Consider the following 19,887-nt stretch of genomic DNA (forward strand, 5'->3'; position numbering starts at 1 on the left):
ATTATAGTTTGCCATTTTTATAATTTTCTTATTACAAAAGCAAACATGTTCATTGAAGGGAATTTACAAAATCTGAACAAGCAACAGGAAGAAACTAGAAATCACAAGTGATTCCACCTCCCAGAAATAATTGTTGTTGATACTCAGGTGGTTTTTTCCCCAGTCTTTTTTCTATATGCATATATATTTTTTAACAAAATATATACTGTATGTTTGGTTTTCTGGGTTTTTTTAATTTAATATGTTTCCATATATTTTACTGTGACTCTGTAACACCATTTTGAACACAGAATATACATAACTACAATAGCGCTTTTTAACATTTAATTTACTTGCTTTTTTTTTTTTTCTGTAGAAACCACATTGCTCATTCTGGTCAAAGAACACACATATTTGAGCCTTGTGAGACAAAGTTTTACCAATGTGTACTTTCACCAGTAAGTGTCTTCCCTTAAGCTATCACCATTTTTGAGACATTATGATTGGAAAAAGAGATCAAGTTTGATGGGTCAAAAGTCCTCCAAGTGATCTACCTATAGCCCCACCAGTCTGCTTCCTCCCCACGTTTGTAACCCCGCGTCCCACTCCTCCCAGCACAGCCTGCTACGCTTTCATTCCTTCCTCTTCCTCACGCTGCCTCTGGCTCTCAAAGTCAGTCCTCCCACCACCGCCCAGGAAAAGTTCGTCCCCAGCAGCAGAACCTTCCCCAGGGACCCAGTCAGTACTAAGGCCCCCCTTCCAGAAGGGGCATTGTACCTCTGCTGCTCCGTGCTTGGCCCTGACCATGCAGAAGTTAACCTGGAAGCCTATCCTCTCGATCATTTCTGGTTTCACATGTGTAAATATCACTTTCCTGATAAGACACATTAAGCCATGCCACATTTCTCTCTCGCGCTTTTTCTTCTTCCTTCCTGCCTTTTCTTCTTTATTTAAAATCTTTATAGCGTGGAGGAGGAAATATTTGCCACTGGGTAAATTCAGAATGGGTCAGAGAGAAAGACAGAAAGGGGGAGAGAGAGGGGGATAGGGGGACACTTTGGATTCATTATTCAATTCCTCTAGGCTTTATTATTTTATTGGCCATGCCACACGGCATGCGGAATATTAGTTCCCAGACCAGCGATCGAACCTATGCCTCCTGAAGTGGAAGCAGTGAGCAGTCCTAACCACTGGACTCCCAGAGAATTCTCTCCTCTAGGCTTTAATGTCATCATTTTAAAATAGGAAAAGATTAGCCCCTAACATACCTTCCAACACTGAAAGTGGGATATAAGCCACCCCAAACTTTACTGGCAGAATACACACCGAATTCATGATAGTGGCTGCTTCTGGAGAGAGGAGGAGGAGGAGGAAGAGACTCTGAAGGAGAACAGCAAGGACTCTAAGTTTATCTGAAGCAACCAGTGATGAACAGAGGGAAACACCAGTTATGGCTGGGTGGTGGGCACTCCAGTGTTTGCTATATGCGTTCTCTGTTTTTTTGTTGTTGTTGTTGTTGTTTTTTAATAAATCTTAAACCTAAACACAACAGGCTGCCTATCAGCTCTGCACACTTCTGCTCCCCCCACACTGGCCTGCCTTGGAGGAGACGAATGGCCCCAGCTCCGAGCAGGGCTCACACAGTAAAACACAGCAGAGGAGCCGGGCCATGAGGGGCCGACATCTGGAGGCCGGGCTGTTCCGTGCAGCCGGACAGGCAGATGTGTTATGCTCAGTCCCTTCTAGCCTTAGAGCAGATCTTTAAGGGGAGAAAACAGATTTCAAGCAGCATCCAAGAACGTGAGTGTATGACTTAAAGGAGGATAACTAAATAGGTGCCACACAGTTCTAGAAGGTCCTTTGGTTTCTGATTTCCGAACATTTTCCTCATAACTCATTACCCAGAACCTTGCATATATTGCAGACAAGCTCTTTAAACTTGAGCTCCCGTCTTCCCTGGATGAGTGCTGATGATCATGAGTATTAGCCCATGTGCTCAGACTTAGCTTTTCCCAGCACTGCAGGGCCACGTTTCTCCCAGTCAGCTGTGGGGATTCTGCTCCTGCCAGCTGGGGCACTGCCAGGGCCTTCAAGGTGCCTGGCTTCGCAGGTTCTGACCTTGATTGCCGCTTCCCAGATGATAACACTTCTTTGCCAGGTCTCTCAGCGCTCAAGCACTTAAGCTGAATGCTCTCCATTTGCATTTAAGGTTGCTGAGGACTGTCAGGAACACCTTGAGTTTGGGCTGCACCTCCCCTGATCGCCTGCAGCTTTCCTAGAGGGAAACTGCAAGATTTTATTCCGTTTAAACCCTCTCATACATTAGTATAACGTCCTCCATTCTGGCATTGCCCAGTAAAGGTTTTTGACTGTTCTAATCACATACTTTTACAAAAGGAAGAATCTTCTGGTAATAATCCCTTATTTTACAAATGAGGACATGGAAACCTTAAGAAACAGGTGATTCGGGCTTCCCTGGTGGCGCAGTGGTTGAGAATCTGCCTGCTAATGCAGGGGACACGGGTTCGAGCCCTGGTCTGGGAAGATCCCACATGCCACGGAGCAGCTGGGCCCGTGAGCCACAATTGCTGAGCCTGCGCGTCTGGAGCCTGTGCCCCGCGACGGGAGGGGCCGCGATAGAGAAAGGCCCGCGCACCGCGATGAAGAGCGGTCCCCGCACCGCGATGAAGAGTGGCCCCCGCTTGCCGCAACTGGAGAAAGCCCTCGCACGAACCGAAGACCCAACACAGCCAAAAAATAAATAAATAAATAAATAAATAAATAAGAAAATCCTTTAAAAAAAAAAAAAAAAAAAAAGAAACAGGTGATTCACCCAATGCCAGGCAGCTGTCAGATCTCATTTCTAAGATGTCATTCACTGTGAAATACACTATAAATTTTAAGTTTAAAAAAAGACCACAGCATACTAAGCAGATGCATACCAATCTCTGAAATAATAAAGTAGGAAAAGTATAAATTCTGGAGACAAGGAAATAAAGGATTTAGCTTTAGCATTGAGACTACAAGCCAAGTTTCCTGACTTCCAGATCTGGGATATTTTTTCTTGATCACTTTGCAATATGTTATTTTTTTTCTTCTCCCTAAGAGAGGAACATCTTACATTCTAAGGCTAATAAGTCTATGATTAGCAATATATGAGGCTTCCACAGACACATCACCTGGCAATACTAATAATTCATTGTTATGCAGTTTATCAAGAAGAATTTGAGGTTTTTTTGACTACCACAATGAGAAAGCATTAATTCTACTTTATAAACAATTAAATTATTGTATTGACCAATATAACTATATCTGTGTATGTGGCTTAGTCAAGACCACTTACAAATAATTAGGTCTGATTTCAGGAAATCAACTTAATTTTCGTGTCAGTGGAGAAAATAAACTAGTATTAGGCTTAGTCCCAAGTCTTTTGAAAGTTTAAAAAGTCCATGTATTTTGAAAGTATTGATTATGGACTTTGAATAGGCTACTTCATTCAATAGTGAGTATAATATGATGGAGCAACCTATAAAATTTTACTTGAATATGATAAAGGAGAGAATATAGATGTACTCAAATATTTGTGTCTCTTTCCTAATCTGTCATGGATACTCAGTACCAAGTTAAAACATAGGCCATGGTACTAAAGACAGGTTTTTAAGAAAATTCAGCCAAAATGGAATCATATATATGATAAATAATTCAATGATGTTATTTTTAAAAGAGCAAAAAAATAAAATGACACTATCAGCAAGTAATGGATAAGCTGAAGAGGATATAGAAAAGAGAGATGGGATAAGAGTTTTGAGACCATATTATTAAATACTGATAAGAAATGATGAGGCCCTGATCTAAAGCAGTAGAGGTATTGAGGAGGAGAAAGGAATTGAGAGCATAGATCGAGGGATGATAGGAACAGACCAAAGACCACAGTACCAACAAGTGGGGACGATACAGTGAGAACAGAGCTACAGGTGTATCCTAGATTTCTCGCCAGGTACCCGGCTGGTTGGAGGGACCACACCCCTAGGAAGGAAATCTGGAGGATCAGCACGTTGAACGTATTCCATGTTGAATGCCTGCGGGGCACCCAGAAGAAGATGTGCACAGACAATCAAAATGTGAATCTGGGACCCAGGAGAAAGGTCTGGATTGGGGAGGCAGATTTGTGAGTAGGCACACGTGGCTTTGGAACTCAGAAAGAGAATATGGAACAAGAAGAGAAGCAGGCTAAGGACAAATCTCAGAAAAATTGAGTTTAATGTGAAGGGGTAAACAGAGAAAGAAAAAACCCAAAAGCAATTGAGAAAGAATGCTCAGAAGAAGGAGAAGGAGAGAGACGACTTGCAAAATCAGAAATAAGCAGCGGCGCGGTGATATATGCAAAAGAGAGATTAGGTAAGAATATGGCAGTAAGGATTTGGCAATCAAAGGGTTGTTGGTGACTTTTCCAGCTGAGCTTCAGGGGCATATTGGAGGCAGCAGCCTGACTTCAGAGGGTTTCCCAGGGGAACAGAAGTGAGGAAACAGTGAGAGCCAGAGGGAGATGGAGAGAAGGAGAATGAGGGTGCATGTGTGGTTGTGAGGGACAGAGACAGCAGAGACTGGCCTGTGGAATAACTTTATTATATAAACATAGAGATAGGACAGTAGCAAAAGGGACATGTGAACTAAGAGAGGGTTTGGGAATTTTTGAGATGGGAGAGCCTGCAGCCTATTTCCTGACTCTACGGAAAGAGTCAGAAGTGTCGGCAGGAAAGGGTATCACAGGGAAGGAAGATCCTGGTCTTGGAAGAGGCAGAAGGGAATGGCCTCAGAGCACAGTAGGGGACAAGCAGGTGTCACGTCAGAGTTGAGGACAGAGCCCATGGTCAGGTCTGAGGATGAAGGGACACATCCAATTCCATTATCAAGGCAGAACCTGCCTAGGGCTCCGGTTCTCGAAGAAATTGCCAGTGGAACCCTGGTTTCAGAAGTGGCCCTCTTTAGATGGATCTTGAGATGGAGTAAGAACACATAAGCGTTGTGGGGCATTGAGAGTAAGAGATGGAAGAGATGGAAAAACTGAAAATGGAGATGGAGATCTTTGAGCAGCTTGTGTGATAATGAAAGGAGGGGAGAAATGCGGCCAGTGGAATGGGGACCAGGGATAGGGTCTCACTAAAAGAGAGGATGGAAAAAGAGAGGGCAGGACAGCCAGCAAAGTCAGCCTGCTGTGTTAGCTTTCTGTAATTTACATCTATACAGGACATCCATTTCTTCCATAGAAATGAGGAACCTGCATGCTTGGCTTAAGGCTGGCATTGGACTGTACATCAGGACTATATTAAATAGAAGGAGGGGACTCTGAGCTCCACCTTGGCCTCCACCATGCCTCTCCACCTCATGCAGGAGCTACTCAGAGGGACTCTTCCCACACCAGCTCGGCTGTCACCTTCACTGTGTTGCTGTGGAATCACTCCTCATGGGAATCCCACAGCCTCCTTTCTACAGAGAGAAAAAAATCTCTGCTGCCAGTTATCTAAATTATTTGCAATCTGGGGACAATTTTTCATAATACAAAAAAGCACCTTTATGGAAAGGGTAGACAGGGCTTCTTTCCTTTCTGCTCTTTCAAGGGGGAAAGAAATCTGCAATACTGTTACAAGAAACTGGCTTCAGTGAATAAACACTCTTTGCATTGACGTTAATTATGAATACATTTAGAATGACAAAAAGTGACTTCATACATGAAATCCATATACTTATTTGCCTAATGGGCTGTTACTGGATATAGCCACTTGGTCTGATTAAATGTTTACTTGATTTAATTGCCCTCTTCCCATTTATATCTGGGAAATCTTTCCCCAACTGGCCACACCCAGAATGAATAAAGGAACATCAAGTACCAACATTGTTAGTCCCATAAAAGATCAGGATTTTTTTATGTATACAATCTTGTTAATGATAGTATAGTTGATGCCTTTCACGGAAGGAAATCTTCAGATTTCTTTTTCTAACAGTTGGTATAGCTTTGGTTTGGTCCATAAGTATTTATTGAGCATCTACTGTGTGCAAGATGAAGCACAGTTTTAGGTCCTGAGAGACACAAAGTTTAATTAGACACAGATGTCCTCAAGGAATTTAAATCCATTAGGAAAGTTAAGGTACATACAAAAATAAGTATTAACAATGTTAAAATGTGATAAATTCCAGAAGAAAGTATAAACTATCCTGAGATTTCAGGAAAGAGGCAGAATAGAATGGATGTACGCGTTTAGCTTCTCAAGACTGGCCTGAAAAGGCAACAGAGCTGGGATTGTGAAAGCGTTATGAATTTAGCGGAACCTGGGAAATCCTTCTGCTTTCCATATTTCCCAATACATCTGTTTGTAGATATATAGTGTACATCATGTTCATTCCACAACTAGGTAAAATTGTTCAAATGCAAGTCCTTCTTGACTTAAATCAACCCATTGGCTTAGATTTCTCACAAAAGTGTAATAACTGATATCAGATTTTCCCCTAAAAACAGATTTTGATAGAAAGGAGAGGAAGAAGGAATACAGAGCTAGGTGTCTTAAGGAGTGATAGAAGAGACAACAGAGAGGAAATAGAGACGCAAAAAGGGAAACAGGGCTTCTGAGATTGTTTATTTATTTTGCAGTATTGCCTAGGGTAGGCTTGGGAACAATCTGAGGATTGAAAGGTTTTGACAGATTCATGTTACTTTAGGTGTTTCGATACTATAATTTTATTTATTTTTTATTATTTTATTTATTTTTTTATAAATTTATTTTATTTATCTATTTTTGGCTGCGCTGGGTGTTTGATACTGCTCACGGGCTTTCTCTAGTTGCGTCGAGCGGGGGCTACTCTTCGTAGTGGTGTGTGGGCTTCTCATTGCGGTGGTTTCTCTTGTTGCGGAGCACGGGCTCTAGGCGCACAGCCTTCAGTAGTTGTGGCACGCGGGCTCAGTAGTTGTGACACAGTAGTTGTGAAAGAAGTAGAAAAGGGAACAGGAGGAGCAATGAAACATTACTCAACAGGGGCTCTAGAGCATAGGCTCAGTAGTCATGGCGCACAGGCTTAGTTGCTCCAAGGCACGTGGGATCTTCCCGGACCAGGGCTCGAACCTGTGTCCCCTGCACTGGCAGGCGGATTCTTAACCACTGTGCCACCAGGGAAGCCCCCTATAATTATACTTTTAGATAAAGGTGGGTGTGCATGCACAGATACATACATATGTTTTTGTATTTATGTGTGTGTATACATTATATATACATACGACTGATCTAAAGTGTGAATATAAATGCATATATGTTTGTTCAGACCAAATATCTATTAGGATCATTCATTTTTAAAAATTCACTCTTACTTCGGTGCTTGTGCAAAGAGAGACAGGGTGAGAAGGTGTAGAGACAAGAGGGACTATCCAAGTTCAAGTTCATTACAAGCTCCCACTATCTCAGTCAGAGGGCCCCTAGGGAGATCCAACTGATACCCACCCTGTGACTCTTCGTGTTACAAATCTAAACTATTTTGGATGTCCTCTACTTATGCCCTCCCCTCCCCAGCTACTAGAATGCTTCCTCTGTCATAACCTGTTAACATCAGTTTTCTCTCAGGGCATCTATCTTCCTATGTCATGACACCAGAGGCACAGGCTCTTGTCTCATTCTGCGCCGTTGCCTTGGATGTCCCTCAGCCACCTCCGCTTTGGTACAAAATAAGCCCATTATTTTCCTTCAAAGAACCCTACCCTGCCTCCTATATTCTCCATCTCAGTGGATGGTGTTTCAGTTCACCCCATCTCCAAGCTAGAAATACAACCGTTCTCCCCAAACCCTATTCCTAACCTCCAATCCATTCAGTCACTAAATCCTGTTCATTCTACCCCAGAAATGGCTTTCCAATCCATGTGTCCCTTTATTCCAATGGCCCCTGCCTTAGTTTAAGGCCTCATTATCTCTCACCTGGACTATTACTCCTCTTATCCCACCTCCAGTCTCCTCTCCCCCTCCTCCTTCTATTTATCTTTCATAGTGCAACCAAATGTGACCATACGACCCTTGCTTTTAAGACTCTCCTGCTTTCTCCTGGTTGCCTGGCCTATGGATGAAGTTCAAGCTCCTTAGCTTGACACATGAAGCCATTTATAATTAGTCCTCAAATTATTTGTCCAGTTTTAACTCTCGCCCTTCTGCCAGATACACCTTCGGCTCCAGTTAGACTGAACTTGTCCTCATTTCTTAAAATGCCATTCCCTTTGGATTTCCCCTTTGCCCCCACATGTTCCCCTTTCTTGGAAATACGCTTTCCCCTACTCTTGCCTTGAAAAACACTTACTTAGTCTTAAAACTCAGCTCAACACCACATCCTCTGTAAAGGCTTCCATTACTCTGCCCTGAACTTAACTGCACCGTCTCTTGAGCTTCGTCCATAGCTCTGCTGAAGTTCTTAATACCTCTTGTACTTATCCATTCACTGAGAGACCATGGACTTCTCCTGGGCAGGAACTGTGTCCTAAGAGCCACCCCTGAGCACTGCAGTAAATGATCAATACATGCCGCTGGAATTCATTGATTATGAGGAGAGTTCCGTTTAGGCACCACTTGCTGGTTGAAACCTGAGTTTGCTCTTGTGTAGGAAACTTTTAGAAAGGGACGTGGGTTGACTAAGGGAAGAACAAAGGGATAACTCACACAAGCAAGAGGAGATGGGCTGTGTACATTACTGTCTGTAATTTACTGTAAAGTGCTCAGTAAAAACCAGAGTTGGCAAATCCCCATGGGCCAAATCTGAGTCTTCACCTGTTTTGGGAAATAAGTTTTATCTGAACACAGCCATGTTTATTCATTGAAGTACTGGCTATGGCTGCTTTTGCATTTCAAAGGCAGAGTTGAGTCATGGCAACAGAGATCAAATGGCCTGCAAAACCCAAAATCTTTACTCTATGGCCCTTTACAGAAAGGGTTTGTTGACCCCCTATACAGACCATGTGATATAAATGCGTGTGTTAATTTCAATCTACAATCCAGGGGCAGTCTGTTGCCCTAATTGGAATGTCCCATCTCAAAGTCGGTTCGTATTTAATCAAACAGAAATATATTGGAGGCTTTTCTGTCCTTTTTTGAACATAATATAAAAATCTTGTGAGTCCTGTAATCTGTCCCCATAGGAATGGCATCCTAGGCCTGACTCCTGAATGGTTCTGCATCCACCTACCGATCTGGAGGTTTCTCAGGGCCTTAGTCCAACTATACAGTTAGCTGAATCCTGATGCTTGAGTATTGTTGCCCTGGCTCAAAATGAATCTTTCATGTCTATGAAGACTTCATAAAAGGACAGCACAGGGGCTTCACTGAGCTTACAAAATAGGGACACTGCTGTGTGCCTGCTTGCTAGACAATGTCCATACATGTAGTGAACATCAGTCCACAGCTGCTTTAGTTGTAACTTGGTGGGGAAGAGACTACAACACTCACTTACGAGTAACTAAGAGAGGCTCTCCAGTTTTCACCTAAAAGAAACTAACAGTTGCTTGTGACCTGATGGGCTGAAGTCAGTTCCCAGAAGCTTGCTCTAAGGATGATCACATTGGTCTCAATACATTCAGGAGGTAGTTCTCTCATGCACAGGTGATTGGGGGGGCTCTGAAACGAAGCACCCACCTTGTGCGATATGCATGCATAGTTTCCCTCCCTGTCCCCCCTCTGGGCACAGGCGGGGGAAGCTAAATGAACAAGAGCGTGGATTGGAAGGTGGGAGAGTGCAGGCTGAGCATGTGTGCACTTGGAAGAAACTTGAGAGGGTGCAAAGTGGGGAGGGGATACACAGACGGATGAGGGAGAATTGTGACCCCGTACAGAAAGATCTGCAAATGTGGCAAGGGGGTGATGCAAATAGTATAGTATTAATCTGTTCTAATGTACACGATTACTTTTGGTGGTGGCAGGGATATAATATGAAAATATTATTTGTAACATTTAATAAATAATTATAAAATATGGAAATATTAAAAAATCTCATATTCAAGCTCATAAGCCCCAGAGCTATTTCAGAAATAGAAATCTGGAGACAAAAGCCTACTATTTAGAGCCAAGGACCTGAAAATATCCATACCTCAGTTGATTCTTGACAGCGTGGGGCAAGATTGTCTTTGATGTAAAACAGACTGAATACACGATTTTAGGCTCACAAATTAAGCAAGACAGTTACTTACGGACTCAGAAATTTCTTTCTGGGGTTCTGGAGCAGATTCAGTGAGTTCTTGCCCCGATATCCCAAATCCAGGTTGAAGCAGTGGTGAACCCAAAATATGAAAGAGGTAGGATTCAAAATCCTCACAACTTTTTTTAAACAATTTTTGCTTCAGGGTATCTATCTTTTAAAAGAGAAGTAGAAAAGGGAACAGGAGGAGCAATGAAACATTACTCAAAATCTGTTTAAAGAGACCGTTTGCACTCTCCTTAAAGTAAACAGACACTTCCCCATCACCTGAAGTCAACCACTAGGGGAATGAAGTTTTACCGCATTTTTACCTCATCTGTAAGAGGCCATCTAAAATAATTTAATTATTTAATTTAATTTAATAATAGTCAATGGCCCAAATAGGCAAAAGAATGACTTAAATGCTTGTTATCCAAAGTGTCTGTCTGTTATCTGTGAACTACTCTGTGGAAGGGGCAAGTCTAATGCATAATAAGTTTAACAGGCAATTACCTCTGGTTTTGGGAATTGTAAAAAGCCAGCCAGTCCAAAAATATATCCCTCGTTGCCGAGAACAAATTAGTAACTCCTTTGATTAAGATGATAAAGCTCTTCAATTATTAAAATATAACGTGTCTCTGAAATGTGTAATATTTCTGGCCGTTCTAACACATTAACAGCCCAGTGAGATTGAATAGACCAGTCACCCGATAGGGTGTTAAGGAAATGGGACCCCCAGGTTAGAAAGGTCTGGAGAAAGAGGGAAAGTGAAAAGGTTCTGAGCGTGGTCCGCTCTCCTTAGGGCCAGACGTGCTGGTACTTGGAGTAGGCTGGGAACAGCATGAGGCCTTGTCAGGCCCTGCTCCCGGATGAGTGGAGAAGGAAGGATGGGGTCAAACTGAGGCCTGCAAACACATTAAGTATAAGTTTTACTTATTTCACAAGCTTTCTGGGTGTGGGCCCTGCCAGAATGTGTTATCAGTTTCCAAAGAACTGGAATGTTTCATTGTAAAGTGATGCTGGTCACACCTGAATCACGGTGAGTCAGTGTCTTAGCATGGCTCGTCAGGAAATGTCAGTTCACGTGAAGGGTAAAGCAGCATAGGGAAAGCCATCAGAGCAGCACTGAGTGTATGAGGAATATTCAACATGTTGTTCTTTAAGATAAACTCCTGACGTCAACTTGTTTACTCTTCATTATCTGTTTTCATAGGAACAGAGAACAGAGAATAGAAGAGAATAATCCCAGTTACCGTGTCTCTCATCTCTTTAGATTACCATCCCTGTTTTCCACTCATGCTGCACTTCTTAATTCATTTTTTTTTTAATTTTTTTTTTAAATTTATTTATTTATTTATGGCTGTGTTGGGTCTTCGTTTCTGTGCGAGGGCTTTCTCCAGTTGTGGCAAGTGGGGGCCACTCTTCATCGCGGTGCGCAGGCCTCTCACTATCACGGCCTCTCCCGTTGTGGAGCACAGGCTCCAGACGCGCAGGCTCAGCAATCGTGGCTCACGGGCCCAGTTGCTCCGCAGCATGCGGGATCCTCCCAGACCAGGGCTCGAACCCGTGTCCCCTGCATTAGCAGGCAGATTCTCAACCACTGCGCCACCAGGGAAGCCCCTTAATTCATTTTGATTCTGTGGTTATTTTCTGTCTTGCTGCTGGCTTGCTCCATCTCTTATCCAAGTTAGGTAACTTTTAGAACATGAACTAATCTTAGCAATGCCCCCAAATCCTGTCCTTTCTTTTTAGTCCTTTGATTGCACATACCCGAGTTAAGCAACTCCAAGGCCAACTCAGCACTTATTACAAATGAGTCAAGACAAGGGATTGTACTCCCTGAATGAAATATTAAACGTCTTTGTCTTCCAGAGTTTCTGTGTTACAGTTTAATGCCAGTATACACCTCATTAGCCTCCTGATTTTCATTTTTGGTCAGGATAATCCAGTGATGTGGTACTTGGAAGGACAGTGTGAATTCCTTTCCCCTGGAGCTGAGTCTTACCTTGAAGGGTAACAAAGTCATCAGATAGATAAATGTGCTCACTGTCTGGGTCGGTAGCAATTAGATTCATTTCTCTGTGGAACATCTCGAAGTTGGGGTCATTTCTCTTCACCACCTCAATCACAAATATTTCCACATCGATGTCACTGACATCCTTCACCACCTCTGTCAGATCCTTTTCATCTCGGGTGTCTGTCTGCTCATCAGTGATGACCAAGGCCACCTTCTTCACACCCAGCCTTGTGGCTTCGAACATGCGGTTGGCGGCATGGAGAGCTGTGGTTGTGTAGGTGCCTTCTCCCAGATACTTCATGCTGTCCACGGCCCGCTTGAGGTCGTCCTTGCTGGAGAACTGTGTCAAATGAGCCACCTCCTCCACCTTATGGCTATAGTTGATTACGCCTGCGCGGGCCATGGCAAGGTCCAGCGCAACTCTGTCGGTCAGAGTCTTCACAAAGTCTTTGATAATCGGGAAGTTCTCCGGTCCCACACTTTCTGAGCTGTCGATCACAAACAGCAGCTCTAGCGGTGCCTCTCTGCATTTACGCCCACAACCTGAAACATGAATGTTGACATAGAAACACAGCGGGGATGAAAATTAAAACATCACTGATTGATATCAGATGGGTGGGGGGAGGGGGGAGAGGGGCAAGGATGAACCCAAGACTGGATTGTAACCTTCCTTTTCTGTGACCTTGAACACAGCTGACGATTGTCTCCCTTCTGGTTTCTATACCTGACTTTTTAAAAAAATGATATATTGCAAAAAAAAAAAAAACTCCCCCACAAAAAACCAAAATGCTGTAGAGGATAAAACAGCTAGCCAATTTCTAAGATTAAAAAATAAAATAGTATTTTTAAAAGATTCGGCATCCCTGCGTATGCCTTCCTGATTCCATTTCCCTCCTCCATAAGAGATAACCACCATCCTAAATTTGCCCTTTATCATCCGACCATTTGTATTTAATCGGAATCTGAATGCTAATATTTCAGTCTTCAACCATATCCTTATGTGAAAATGAATACTTGCTCATTGGCGTGGCCAATGGGTAAAGTCATGGGATGAAACTTTTTAATCGTGGGGGAAAGATTCAGGTCTTTAACTGGACTCAAGAGTAGCGGCCCCTAGCTACTCTGGTTTATGTCCCCAGTCACGCCCTTAGTGACCACTAAGGTGGCTCCCATCTTATCAAGGAGGCCAGCAGTCCATCCATACTGTGAAACTGTTTCAGGGAAATGATCTCAGAACACTGGTCAGTAAACAACTTCTATTTAGGGTTTATCATTCAAAGCAGTTGCCAGAGTTCCTTGGCAATAAAAATTATCAGGGTTCCACTGGTGTATTCATATCCTCATGCTGGCCAACAGCCCTGCCACGATAGATCATCAGGAAACTGATGCTATTTTACAGTGCTTCTAGAACTCAGAAGCAATGTCTAAATCGGCCTGTCACCATAGAGAGTCCCAGGCTGCTTCTTAAGGTCCGGAAGTCTTTTGGGGGACAAGTCAGTTCTGGGGTTCTCTGTATGGAAGGATAATGATATTCCTGCCTCTGTTTGATTTGAACACAGAAGTTACCTTCATTATCCATTAATTGCTTGCCTTTTGGCTAGTCTTTTTGCTTGACTTCCTTGTTCTGGTAATTCTGTTTTAAGTCTATTTCGCCATAGAAGCATTTAGATAGAGTTGTGACACAAGATGACCTCTGGACCCTGTCCTTTTGCCTCTGAAGTGGTAGGCACTCTAGACGTAGGGCTCAAAACTCAATTTAGAAAGACTTTTTGCTTCAGGAAAAACACAGACATTATTGTCACCAGCTAGGCTGGATTCAAACACCAGTTAGGGCCCTGTAGTCCTGCTTCCTTTGTTGTTCTTTCCTTCTCAGGCTCAGGTAAATGTCACTGAATACAAATGAGCTCTGTGCTAACAAAAGGCCTGGCTGCCCACAGACCCGACGCCTGTATCTTCACGCTTCTTAACTACCCTGGGAAAATGACTTTCTTTTCTTAAATCAGGATTCCCACATCCCCTCACACTGCTTCCTTTCAGTTTCCCACTGAAACTGAAAATGAGCTTGAAACTTTCCCACGAGCTCTACAGTATACATATTCTGGGTGAGCACATTATCTTGACAACACAGAACATAGTGGGGTTGGTACTTTAAAGTGATGGGTTTTTTCTTGGTCGTCAAATCTTACCACATATTTCAAAAATAAGCTTAATGATTTCTTCTTTCTGGAGGAAAAGAGGAAAATGTATTAATTGTGTGACCATATTTCTTCCTATAGTCATGAAAGGTATGTCTTATTATAATCAGCATTGGGCTATTTGACTTAATCCTTCCACTGCAAATAAAATACATAGCACAGGGGCTTCCCTGGTGGCACAGTGGTTAAGAATCCGCCTGCCAATGCAGGGGACACGGGTTCAAGCCCTGGTCCGGGAAGATCCCACATGCTGTGGAGCAGCTAAGCCCGTGCTCCACAAGTACTAAGTCTGTGCTCTAGAGCCCACGAGCCACAACTACTGAGCCCGTGAGCCACAGCTACTGAAGCCCGCATGCCTAGAGCTCATGCTCTGCAACAAGAGAAGCCACCGCAATGAGAAGCCCACGCACCACAATGAAGAGTAGCCCCCGCTTGCCGCAACTAGAGAAAGCCCGTGCGCAGCAACGAAGACCCAGCACAGCCAAAAATAAATAAATTAAATAAATAAAAAATACATAGCACAGAGGTTAAAAGTTGGCTATAATATATCAGAATTGAAATGTGTTTGAGCTGTGAAATGTAATAACTCAGACTTGGAGTTCAAATTGCAGCTCCAGTATTTATCAGCTGTGTGACCTTGGGCATGAAGTGACCTAACAGTGTCTGTGTCTCAGGGATGTGGTGGGATTAAATGAGGTAACTCACACACAGGGTCTGGCGCCACAAAAGATGTGCTACCTACAGTCGGCCCCCCATAGCCATGGGTTCTGCATCCGTGATACGGAGGGCTGACTGTACTGTGCCATTTTATATGCGGGACTTGAGCATCCACGGATTTTGGTACCTGCTGGGTTGGGCGTGGTGGGCGTGTCTGGGAACCAATCCCCTGCAGATTCCGAGGACAATAATGGTGTGGGCAATGCATGCTTTCAGTTACACGGTTTAACCCACATGTGCTGACAAACCAGGACAAGCACCAGGGCCAAAAGAGATCTCATCCAGTGCTGTATTTCCTCCTTTTTTTCTGTACCAATCCCCAAATTTGCAAGTCTTCTCTCCAGTTTCCTAATACTCTCACTTGGGCTCTTCCATGAAACCTCCCTGGGTTCCTGGATGCTCCTTCCAGGCCCCGCTGCTCACCAGCTCCATCAGAAGGGCCTGAGATGAGCTGGGTACCAGGAATCAATCTGCCAACATCCTGCCCTGCATGGCATGTTTACAAATGCCATGGGATGAGACTGGAGAAGTCAGGATTCTACATCTGCCAAAGACATGAAGCTGACAGGGATGATTAACTTAACAGATGAGAGAAGCAGAAGCCCAGAAAATCTCAACTGGAAAGAGCAGTGGACCTATTCTAAGAAGATACAATGTAACAGCTGCAAAAGTAAAGTTTTAAAGGAGGAAACCTATAATGACAGAAGTGAAGTGAAGGTGACATAGATGGTAACATGGCTTAACAGAAGCATGTACAGAGAATATTCAGGGCATTTTAATTTAATTTTTTTTTCTGTAAATTGAGTAAAAGCCAATGATTACAAGTGGCTATACAAAAGGAATTCCCAATGTGAGATTTTAAAAATTATAGGAAATGAAGGAGTCAACAGTTATCTTTTTTTTTTTTTAGGCTTTGTCATGCTTTTCCACATTTAGAGAGACATTTAATAAATCTGAAACTAGAGTATGTCTGGAAAGGGGAAATGTCTATTAATATATTTATCTTGTTATCTAGGAAGGGGAAATGTTATGTATTTAATATACTTGTGTTTAATTTTTTACAAGTGGAGAAAATACACTAAGTTTTATGATTATAGTTTTTCACTTAACATTATGTAGTAATTAATTTCCCATATTACTAAGTATTCTGAAAAACTTGATTACTGAAGTCAGATGCATGGCCATTTTAAGGTTCTTGATGCAGACTGCCTTACAATCCTCCAGAGAAGTTGTAGTAACTGACGCCTCTAACAGCAGTATATAAGAAAACCCGTTTTGTTTTAGAGACACAACACTGGTTATTATTATTATTATATAATCTTTGCCACTTGATAGAGCAAAATATCTCATTGTTTTAAATTACACTTACTATTTGTGAGGCTGAATTTTATATGTTTCCAAGTTGTATTCTCTTATGCACAGCCTTTGTCCTTTGTCCGTTTTTTTCTATTAGAATGTTTGTCTTTTCTTGACTTGTAAGAGCAATTTATATATCAAGGTTGCATTTTAATTCTTTTCACTGTGCTTTTATGGCATAACCAGGTCTAATATGCTTTAAGTAGTCATATATGTGTGTGTGTGTGTATGTATATGTGTGTGTGTATGTGTATATATATATATATATATATATATATATATATATATATATATATATATATATATATAAATAAATCTTTTCCTTGTATTCTTTGCTTTTAAGTCACTGGAATAGTTTCACCCTTTCCATTAAAATTGCTGAATGACCACATTGGCTACTCAGTGCCAATGATGAAGGCATCAAGTTTATACCCCTCAAAGGACTCATGTTTACATGAGTCTAGTAAGAAGTAGGCAAATAAATAAATACTTTTATAAGTACTATTCTATTGGCTTGGAGCTAAAGAACCACGCTGGTCTGCCGGGAATACCAGGGGTGGGAGAGTGGTTGTGGGCCCGTGGTCCAGGGAGGTTAGGCAGACTCTGGCCGGGGTTGGGTGGGGAGAGGAGGAGGAAGAGCTTTCCAGGCAGGGGATGGAACACACAAAGTTCAGTGCACTGGAGTACTTGATTAAACTTGTGACTCAGGGAATGTGACTGAAAGAATGACAGGAAATGTGAAAGACAGATGGACTTTAGAAAGCCTTTGTGTCATGCTGAGGAGTGTGGACGTATCCTGAGCACTGAGAAGAGACATGGTCCGTAGCAGAGAAGAAAGGTGATTGTGGCAGCCAGTGGAGGGGTCTGAGGTTCCTATATAGTTCAGGCAAAGAAGATAACACTAGAAAGCCGTGGTGGTATTGATGGATGGGAAGGAATGACCTGGAGGGACATTTCAAAAGGCGATGAAGGGGGTTGGTGAGTAATTGAAAGGAAGGATGAGGGAAAGGAGTCTAGGAGGCAAATGATAACGGTGCCGCTCTTTGAGATAGAGAGGGAGGGAACAGGGGCAGGTTGAAGCTAATGAAGATCACTGGTTCAGCTTGATTCTGGCTGGGTTTGAGGCACCTGTGGGACACCCAGCTGGCGATGTCCAGTAGGCAGTAGGATGTGAGGTCTGGCGCTCAGGAGAGGGGTTCAAGCTGGAGGCAGATTTAAGAAATGCCAGTGTACAGTTGGCTGTTGAAACAGGGATGGCAGACGAGATTGCGTGGAGCAGAGCTTCTCTGCCTTTTTTAACCCCTCCCTACCCCCTTTTGTCAAGCATATTCTTTTCTATATTTATAATAGAAAAATATTTTTTCATTCTCCATACAACTTTACTGTAATATTAAATTAGCCTTTTTGAACTGTACATCCCCCTGACTTTGATAGCTGTCCCTCCCTGAGGGTTTGAAGACTGGGAAGAAAAGACTGAGGGCAGACACTGGGAAACACTGACATTTAAGGGACATACGGAGAAACAGTCTGTTTGAAGCAATTTGGTGTGAATGATTAAAAACTTGAACTCCATCAATGGTATTTGCCTCTTAAAAGAGGACTTTGTTATTCTGGACTGAATCTGCCACTGAGAGTGTTTGGGAATATATTTGATCAGGGAGAGAATGGGGGTGGGGAGAGGAAAGATGCCTTCCAAGAACAGCCTTCATGGGGGAGCAGCCGGGATTTGGCATCAGACAAGCCAACTTTGGCTCTAAGGGCTCTGTTACTTGTTATTGAGGTGTCTTGGGGCGTATCGTTCAAGCTTTCTGCGTGACTTGGTGTGCCTTCATCTGGAGGGAAGACACTACTACCTACCTCATGGGCTGTCATGTAGATTCATGTGGGTTCTGGGCAAGAGGGGGCTGCGGCTTATAGCCTGCCCCCTTTTCCCTGCACCCTCTCCCCACTGGCCCTGTGCTGTACCGGGCCTTAGCCAGCACTTATGAGGTGAATGCAAGCTCTGTCAAATCCCCCCAGATGCCTTCCCCTTGGCCACCTCGTGCATACAGGCCAGTGCTGTCAGCTTCCAAACTTGGGGCCATTTGGGGCAATTCTGAGATCCTGTGTATCCAGAGTGCAGTACAGAGGGGGGCGTGCGCTCAGGGTGGTCGCTCCTCACCTGGGGGAAGGGGTGTACCTGGAGAAGGACTAGAAGTCCAGGGGTCCAGAGTGGAGGCCGTACTTTACATGGGCCCCCCAGGCACCCTGCAGTACTGGGTCAGGGCGGTATTGATATGAAGGAGCCTGTCGTATATTAGAATCTCATTTAATGCTGACCTTGGCTTTCTAAATGCTACAAAAAGGGAAGAGTGAAGGAAAAGAGAATCTGCATCAAACCATACCTGATTTTGTCTGCTCTGGACCCACATATCACTTCTATCACAGCATTTATCAAACTATAGGTGAACATCCTTTGCTTGTCTTTCTCTCCCATTAGGCTGTGAGCTCCTTGAGTCCAGAGACATAGTCTCTTACTCTCAACTATTCCCCCAGTGCCTGTCTCAGACCCTGACCCAGGGTAGGTGCCCAATAAACGTTGGTGAAGTGAATGAACAACTGCATGGATGAAGGAAACCAGTTGCCAGGAGGGAGGGTATAAACCTATGGGAAACATTCCTCTGGGCATTTTATATACACCCTCCTCTGCTACTTTTAGGGAGAAATTGCTGCATATATAGCTACTTCATCCTCTGTAGGCATCTGGGGAGAGTCTGACTTCTGGTGGGGAACAACAAAGAGAAAAAGGCAGATGGGCCCTAAAACCATGCACAGTTCTGTTTGTCACATGTCCAGCTCTCGCCTTCATCACTTGAACTCCCACCCCTGGGTTTTCCTGGCACTATACATAAGGTCAACATCCCCAGACCATGACCCACCAAAGAATCAAAAAGGGAAAAAGCCTACTTAGTGCTCTGTGGTGATCTAAATGGGAAGGAAATCCAAAAAAGAGGGGATATATGTATACACATGGCTGATTCACTTCGCTGTACAGTAGAAACTAACACAACATTGTAAAACAACTATACCCCAATTAAAAAAAAAAAGGAGGGGGGGGAAGAGAAGGTCCCTATTTCTCCTCAACTCCAGGAGATGTAGTGTCTCAAATTTAGAAAGGAAGAAGTAGATTTTGCTATAGAAATTCTAGAACTTTCCCATTCTGTGGGACTTTCAGGTGTCAGCTTTTTGTTTGTAGTGGTGCAAACAAAAGAGAACAAAAGAGAGAAGAACAGGGAAAGTTTGTACATCATCACAAATATTTGTTGAATAAGTGAATCAGTACATAAAAGTAATCCCGATTTTGTGATTGCTGTTCTCCTCAGAGCACTTCTTAAAGGAACTAGTTCAGGAAAAAAAGAGCCCCTGTGCTGACATGTGAAGGCTCATGTACAG

At 43.2% G+C, this 19,887-nt stretch overlaps 2 protein-coding genes across 3 annotated transcripts in view; one reads left to right on the forward strand and one right to left on the reverse strand.

Moving 5' to 3' along the window:
• The window catches only part of MIOS (meiosis regulator for oocyte development), a 237,064-nt gene that overhangs the window by 25,854 nt on the left and 191,323 nt on the right, over positions 1-19,887 (forward strand). The window lies entirely within an intron of this gene.
• COL28A1 (collagen type XXVIII alpha 1 chain) overlaps positions 1-19,887 on the reverse strand; it is a 151,406-nt gene that overhangs the window by 2,672 nt on the left and 128,847 nt on the right. Inside the window, 3 exon segments of the mRNA XM_028164369.2 lie at positions 10,184-10,341; positions 12,176-12,730; positions 14,374-14,410. Coding sequence (XP_028020170.2) covers positions 10,184-10,341; positions 12,176-12,730; positions 14,374-14,410 — 750 coding nt within the window.

The sequence above is a fragment of the Balaenoptera acutorostrata genome, chromosome 7, assembly GCF_949987535.1.
Source record: "Balaenoptera acutorostrata chromosome 7, mBalAcu1.1, whole genome shotgun sequence".
In the NCBI taxonomy this organism is placed as follows: Eukaryota; Metazoa; Chordata; class Mammalia; order Artiodactyla; family Balaenopteridae; genus Balaenoptera; species Balaenoptera acutorostrata.